The following is an 8,550-nucleotide window of genomic DNA, read 5'->3' on the forward strand; positions in this document are numbered from 1 at the left end:
GAATTTGCTCCTTCGTCGTCACTGTTTTGATAATAATTTGCTACCATCTCTAAGGGGGTTCACAAAAGTGACTTTTAAGACATATTTTAATGACTGGAAAAATTGTTGGCAGAAGTGCATTTTACTCAGAGATTACTTTGAAGGAAATGTAATCGATTTTGAGCAATAAATTTATTTCTTGTCACAATTCCGGGAGCTTTTTGATTACAATAGTGTGCTGTGAAGCACAAGGTAGATTTTAGTAAAAGTTTAAATATAATGAAAAAAATAATTATTATTTCAAATTAAAAAATATTTTTTAAAAAAATTAATTAAATTAAAGTAATCTTTAATTTAAGAATTAAGTATTTTTAAAGTAAGAAAAGTAATTATATAAACACAATTTTTGAAGACAGTATCGTCGCCGAAGTCAGAAAGATGCACACCTGCAACTTTTAATTTCGTTTTATTCTATCCCGGAAGGCTTGATTTATGTACAAGAGTTGCGGACAAGCCCCGTCCGTTCACAGTACGATACAGGAACAGAAGACAGCGAAAAGGGGGCAAGAGAGAGATATTTTTCCCAGTACTTATATATTATGAGATTCTGATAAGGATTTCTTACACGTGTCGACCACAGGAATCATAGGGATCTATTAAAAGCATTTGTTTAGATCAGCAATTTTTATCCCTTCACTCGGAGCGTGGGAACCGCTGTCGAAAGCCCTTTTACAGAGCTTTCTTTGCATTAATTAAATAGAAAAAGTGGAATGGGATCAGAAAATAAGAGAATATTTTAGAATGTAGTATGTGCTGAATTGAGCTAAAAATTAGGAAATTCATTAAGTTTAAATTAGATTTTAAAATATCATGACATATAGTATATAGATAAATAGAGAGAGAGTGTGTGTGTGAGAGAAACTTTTTAATATTCAGGGTGTTTTTTTTTTTTGTTTTTTTTTTTTGTTTTTTTTTAACGACGGTACTGAGAGACTTCTGTAGCTCGAGTTATCAGCCGCAAAGTCACCAAATTTTGTACCGGGACTATTAACGACATAAGAAAAAGAAATTCGCAAAAAAAAGTTCCCAAAGTTGCCGATAGGGGAAAATGACGCTTTACACTTTAAGACAGCTAAAATTTGGCATAAAACACGGAGAAAATTTGCAAAATCCCGGTTACATAGTCGTCACCAGCGTCAGTATTTTGAGTTATAAAAAAAGAAGCGGAGCATTGAAAATCATTTCAAATATCAGTTGATTTGTAAAATGCGTCTCACTTTAGCACAGAATGCATTACTTGTGAAGCTCTTTTATCTTAATCAATCCAATGCAGCGGCCGCTCTTCGCGAATTTAGAAGTCGAAACAATTTACGTAAAGGACCGCTATCAATTAATGCAGTGAAAGCAATGATTAAAAAATTTGAGAAAAAGGTTCTTTTGCAATTCGGCCTGGTAGAGAATGGAAACCGGTATCGAAGGTTACGATCACAGATGCCGCGACTGCAATCGTTGAAAGAAATCAGTCGAGCACTGCTGGTAAAGCAGCACACGTGGAGTTGCCCGACAACTGGATGTTAGTGCTTCAACAGTATGAAAAGTTTAAAGAAAAATTCTTCAATTTTATCCATATAAAATTAGCCTTTCGCATGAAATAAAACTATAGATTAATCTTCGATTAACCTTTGCTTTGATATTTCTTGCTGGGATGGAGGTTGACGTGGCTTGACCTTGGACAATTCTCTGGAGTGATGAAGCCCATTTTTATTGGAATGGGACTATTAAGATTCAGAATTTTAGAATTTGTGCATCTGAACAACCCCATGCATTTCAAGAAATCCCACTCCATTCTCAAAAAGTAACTGTTTGGTGTGGCTTTACAGCAGATTTTATCATCGGACCATACTTTTTTAAGACTATTACCCAAGCAGGACAACAGACCTGTTCCGTAAACTCCCAAAGATATCATGATATTGCTGAGTAGTTTTGTTATCCCACAACTTCAGCAAAGGCAATGCTTAGATAAAATTGTCTTTATGCAGGATGGAGCACCACCATATATTGATATATGCGTACAGAAACTGTTGCACCATTACTTCATGGAAGAAAGAGTCATTTGTCGCTATTTCCGTGTTGCATGGCCACTTCACTCTCCGTATCTAACCCCATGTGACTTTTTTTCTGTGGGGTTAATTAAAATCGAAGGTTTATCATGGTGGAGTCTTGAGAGTATCAGTTTTAAAGAAAAACATAACACGGATTTTTATGAATATGCCTCCTGAAATGTTGCATTCAGCTATAGAGAGTACGGTATACAGAATGCAATGCTTAGTCCAAGAAAATGGAGGTCATATTGAAAACAGCCGATGCCTTCCCCGGGAAAGCGATTCTACGATTCTACTGAATAAAAACAAAAGAACAAAGAATAAAAAGGAAGTCGAATAGAATCTCCTTTTTTTTTAAATTTGTAACCATTTACAGACGTTATATTTTCGAATAAAGCACATTTGTGGAAAATTTAATTCTTTGTTATTCACTTATGTGTTTACTGTAGCTTTTTAAAATTTTATCCTGCAGTTAAACTTAAAATTTAGATAAAAAGCGCCACATCCCCCCTATCGGCAACTTTTCGAGCTTTTTTTTTTTTTTTTTTTTTTGCGGATTTTTTTTTCCCATGTCGTCAATAGTCCCCGTACAAAATTTGATGTCTTTGCGGATGACAGTTCGAGCTACAGAAGTCTCTCAGTGCCGTCAGTTTTAAAAAAAAACACCTTGTATATCCAAATAAGTTGCTTAAATGAATTTCTGCTGCTTTCTTTTATAATTTTCCTTTTAAAAAAAAAGGAAAACCAAAAGAGAATTTAATGAAAAAAATCAAAAATTAATTTGACTTTATAGTTTTTTTAATCGCAGTTTTTTAAACAGTATTATAAAGAAATAATTGAAATGCATATGTGCTTTAAATTAGGTTTTATATTACCTGCAGAAAACATTAAAAATTATAGTAATATGTATTCCATAAAAAAGGCATTTTTAATCCCCTTTTTAAATAATAGAGAATTCAGGCGATGAGAAATAATTGTAAATGTTTCGTCCGTATAAGTCCTGAGAATGAAGTAATTGTTTTATCAATTATGAAGCAAGCGATAAATAATGATAAAATTTATCATGTATCGTCTATGTATATAAATTTAATATTATTTAAATCGGGTTTAATAGATATAATAGAAGTGGTTTTGTTGCCGTATATTTTGAACAATCCTCTGTCTTTGAACATTTTTCAGTGCTGGTCAAAGGCAGCTGGTTTGCTTAGCAAGAGCCTTGCTTAAGAATTCAAAAATTTTAGTATTAGATGAAGCAACTGCTTCTGTTGATATGGACACTGACAATTTGATACAAAATACGATTCGAACAGCGTTTGCAGATCGTACTGTGATCACCATAGCTCATAGAATAAATACAGTACTGGATTATGATAAGTAAGTAAATATTTTTTAATTTCTTTTTAATTATATTTAATTATAAAACTTACAATGTAGTATTCATATTTGCCTCGCTTTTTCAAACCATTTATCAGATAAATTTATTTATAAAGTAAGCAAATGCAAAGAGAAAAAGCAGAGAGCTTTTCTGTAGTAGATACTGACATTGAATCAAAAATAATTTGGGAATGAACGTTAGCATTTCTTTACAGACGTGAGCTTCATTTGTTTCCGATTCTTGTTTTAAACTATAATAAGGGTGCAGATGTTTTAGTTGTATGTGTGTGTATGCATGCATGCTCATCGCGACGCAATAGCAAAAGAGACCCAAATTTTTCTGTTCAGTGGTTTTTTAGTGAAATGATTGAGAAAAATTTCAGTGGCCAAATTTTTCTTTTCAGTGGTTAAAAGAATGTTGAAAGCATTAAGGATTTTTTTCCCTTCGCTCAAAGCATGAGATCCTGCTGAATTCAGCAGTTTTACAGAGCACGTGCAGAATTAATTAAATAAAAAAACTAGGAATTAGATCAAGAAATAAGAGATAATTTTAGAATGAAATTAATATGAGTTAAATTAAGATAAAAATTTGGAAATGAAATAAATTAGATTTAAAAATATCATTGTGTGTGTGTGTGTGTGTGTGTGTGTGTGTGTGTGTGTGTGTGTGTGTGTGTGTGTGTGTGTGTGTGTGTGTGTGTGTGTATATATGTGTGTGCGTGCGTGCGTATGTGTGTGTGTGTGTGTGTGAGAGAGAGAGAGAGAGAGAGGAAAATTCCTACTGGAATGCAATTCTTCATAAATCACACGTTTTTAGAATAAGATAAATCCTTTTAACTTGATGGATTCCGATTCAGTCTCATGAGCGTAGGTCACGAGTTCAAGACCCGACTCCATGAAAAATTCGCTGTATCTGCAAACCAAGTATGTTCTTAATCCATCTGGGATCAAGCCTAAAATTTAAAAATAGAAGTGCTGTCTCTCAGATGTAATCAACTGTCCATGATTCATGGTTTGTTACATCTCAACCACATTAACCGTCTTGCACTTTCAAAACAGGACAAATTGACGGAGTCACTTACTCTAATGTTCCGAACAAAGTCCGTTTTAATTATTTTCTCCTCTTATGTGACCAGGCATTTAATGTGTCATTTCTCTACTAGAATCTCTGTATTCACTTATCTAATCACTGGATCGACTCTATTGGCTTCAGAACTTCATCTCTCATGATGATAGCCTGTTGTTTGTTTCCTCCAACAATTCTTTCATTTCTGGACCGGGATAGCCTGGTTGGTAGAGCGTTGGATTCGCGTCCCTTTGGTTGCGAGATCGAACCCTGCCGGCCGAAGATTCCCCGCGTTCTTGATGGCTGACGCGCGTATGAATCTGTCGTGGTCACAAAGTCCTCCATGTCGAGAGTAATACCACTGGGGGGTACTGGATCAGGGGTGATCGTTCTCTGATTCAGGTCTAAATTACGATCTGTGGATGAGTGAATGAAATGCGAAAATGAAGGCCGCCCCGTAAAAAGGGTTGTGACGTGTGTGCAGTTAAGTCGTGCTTTTGGCCCTAGTTGGCTCTACGATTAAAGCAAGAGGCGCTTCCCCCTTACGCTTAAGCTTAAATCGGCTGTCCTCGAACAGCGGGCTTGTCCGTGGCAAGTGCCATAAGAAACAACACAACAACATTCTTTCATTTCTTGTATATTTGAAACATTTTCTTATATTGTCTGGTTTCTATATATCTGAGGCAAGCTTTCATTGCCTCGGAGAAGAGAAACGCTTTTTTCCTTGTGAGCAATATTCATATATCTATTAAATCTGTCTTTTCAATTAGTAAGGTTATTCATAATGTATTGTTTAAAAGATGGCTATTACTGAGTCAATCCTTTATCTCTGGGTTTGTACATGACTGCTGTATGAAACGATTCCAGTGTTCCTAATTCAACACAAATAGCAATAAATATAGAAAACGATTGCAGTTAAGTTCCATCATTAATACAATCAAAACCAGCGGCAGTGGTCTCCTAAAAACTTTCTCGTATACTCTCTGATTAACTTGTCATGCCAGAAAACTTTTGGCGTAGATTTGGCATTTTTATTGAATCTATCATGTCATCCTTGGCGAATTAGTTGGCGATTAACCCCTGATATACAGTTAATAGTATGCGAAAATCGAATATGTGTTTTAGATACGCTTTTCTCAACTTATTGAAACAATGATTTGGCACAAAACTGCACTTGTAGTCACAAAATCCTATATCAAATTAGGTATATTTAAGTCATTGAGTTTTTGAGCTATCGCGTTTGCATATTTCTGAAAGTAAAGATTGAAAAACGTTGAACCGCTTGCTGGATTTGGCTGAAACTCTGAAGGGTGTCTGCACTACTGATGTAACCCCCCGGGGGGGGGCACCTCGAAATGAGGATGAGATGCTTCCGACATGATGGTTGGATCTCGCCACCCTGGAGGGTACACAAATAGGTGGTGGATCTGACTCCTCCTATCGATGACGGGATGAACTTCCTTCGGGGAAAGTTGTACCGTGGCCGGTGATGGCCCTTAGGACTCAACCACAGTTCCCGCTAGTGTTGCTGTTGCGGCGGTCCGGTCATTCAGTTTTATGATTTAAATCCGTGTGCCTTCATGGCGAGTCGGTGAGTCAGATGGCTGACTGCACAACTGATGTTAAATAAGTAAACCGAATTTTATCTATCTAGCTCTCTCGGTTTTGTAATCATTGTATTAACTTATATTCGAACAACCAGACTGACATACTTCTTCTGAACCGATTGTGCTCTAAAATTATTCCAAATGAAAAATCACTATTTGAGCTTAACAATCCTTTATTTTAATTAGTTTTATATTTCTATTATTATTTTTGCCAGTTTACATGTAAATTTTGAAAATATAATTTTTGCAGTAGTAATCATATGTTTATTGTATTAAATTATGTTTAATTGCCTGCATTCTGTTTTATCATTTTTGTTTTTAAAGTAAAATTATGAATTTTTTTTTTTTCAGAATTGTAGTCCTGGAAAATGGCAACATAGTTGAAGTTGGAAATCCTTCAAATCTACTTGAAAACCAAAACTCCCGTTTTTATTCAATGAACAAACAAGCTGGCCTGATATAAATTAATCTATTTATTATTCTTGCATTTATAATTTTGTTAATAATTTTATTATTTTATTTATTTTATTTTACAAATATAAAATAAAATAATGTTTGTTGCTGTATTTTGTGTGTGTTTTTAACTATTTTGTGAATTGAAAATTCGACCTTAAGATTTCAATGATTGAATTACAACATTTATGCCTCCGTAGCTCTGAGAGAGAGATTCGGGAAAAATACAGAAAACGAAGGAGAAAATAAACTGACTTATGAAACTGTGAAATCTTAAACGGTAAAACAAAGTTTTTTCATTGTTGAAAAATATTTCAAAAATAATGAAGCAACACAGATACTTTAAAAGCAACAAATTAAAACTGATTATAAATTTAAAATCACATTTCTCAGCTACTTATTAGAAAAAAAATCAAGATAAACAGAAGGTGGCAACAGATAAAAGAATAACAGAATAACAAAAATCCGCGGCTTGTTACCTAAGAAACGAAAGTTTTCCCAATACAAGATACAGTAACATAACGACTCCTTATAAATATGTGATACATGCATGAAATAAAGAGAATAGAACTGCTATTTTTTATTAGAATTAGAACAAGTTTTATATTAAATGGGATAATTTATTATTATTATTACTATTTATATCTTGATTGACGCATTAAATACAATGCTAAAAGAAATGAGGTTTCGTTTTTTATGTTAAGTAGGAGTTAGGAATCCGAGATGAACATTGGAGAACTAAATGGACAAGTTGAAGGCATGAAGGATTTATATTGCTTTGTTATATAAAGGGAAAAGCTGGAGAGAGGAAAATAAATTGTTAAGAAAATATGTTCGCTTAACTCAAACTAAGAGATAGGCTTATTATTCAATAGGTACGAAGTTTTCATGCATGCAGGGTTGCATTATTATTTCAACTGCTTTACTGCTGAAACTAATAATGAAATAGGTTTAATAAAGGATCTTCATTCAGAATTAAAATGGATTGCTTTCTGGTATCAGCCTCGCTTAGTCTTTCAAATGACCTTCACCCGTCTCTAAATAAAGACAATAAATCCGTCGAAGGTTGAATGGGACGTATTTACCCAACTGCTCGAGGTGTTAAATAGTCAGTTACTGTGGAATTTCTTCTTTGCGATGGATAACAAAAAGAAGCTGTTGTTCATTATTTCTTTGGCGATTTGTTTCCATGTTATCTCTGCTGCAGGTGGACAGTCACTGTCCCAAATATTATATTTGATTGGAGAAGCTTTTAAAGACTCCCTGACTTTACTGAATTACCGGATTCGAACGAGCATGAAAGCTGCTTTAGAAAATTGGAATAAATCTCCGATACGTCTTAAACAACCGTTTGTAAAACGAGAATGAAATCAACATCGTGTACAGAGATTTGTAATTCTTCTGTAAGGAATTCCATGTGTTGAGAACGATTTTCCTTTGATATCTGATTGCATTATTAAAGTAATTTTTTAAATAATTTTCTTTTGCAATAATTTCTAAAAGACGTATTTACTTCTGGTATTTTAAGGATCGTTTGATCCCGATTCTGATATTGCCAGATTAACAAATAGAATTGTCAGTTAATCTTAGAAATAGTGGAAAATATTTGAACTAATAACTCTTCCAGGATATTCAATGAAAATAGGTTATCATTTAATATTTCAAAGAATTTTCCAATTTCGGTAATTTTATGTTTCTGAAATCCATTTTATATACAATTCTTGAAAATCGTTTTGTATTTTTATTTTCTTGTTAAAGGTATCTGAAGTTGGAAATTTTGTTTTATAGTATTATAAACTCTGTTTAATATTTTGACATTTAATATTCGATAATATTTATTTTTATATTGCTTCATTTTTCCATAATATGTTTTTATCCATTTAAAATGCGAATATATAATGAATATGAATGTGTATATGATAGAAATAGTGATTTGTAAAAGCGATTAGTAACGAAAATTTATCAAGCA

At 33.5% G+C, this 8,550-nt stretch overlaps 1 protein-coding gene across 1 annotated transcript in view; it reads left to right on the forward strand.

Annotated features, from left to right (window-relative positions):
* Window positions 1-8,258, forward strand: part of LOC129974950 (multidrug resistance-associated protein 1-like) — a 91,245-nt gene extending 82,987 nt beyond the window's left edge. The window contains exons 30-31 of the mRNA XM_056087768.1: window positions 3,261-3,455; window positions 6,480-8,258. Of these exons, the coding sequence (XP_055943743.1) occupies window positions 3,261-3,455; window positions 6,480-6,591 (307 nt within the window). The 3' untranslated portion in view covers window positions 6,592-8,258. The remainder of the gene's footprint in view (window positions 1-3,260; window positions 3,456-6,479) is intronic.
* Window positions 8,259-8,550: the final 292 nt, after the last annotated feature.

The sequence above is a fragment of the Argiope bruennichi genome, chromosome 7, assembly GCF_947563725.1.
Source record: "Argiope bruennichi chromosome 7, qqArgBrue1.1, whole genome shotgun sequence".
NCBI lineage: Eukaryota > Metazoa > Arthropoda > Arachnida > Araneae > Araneidae > Argiope > Argiope bruennichi.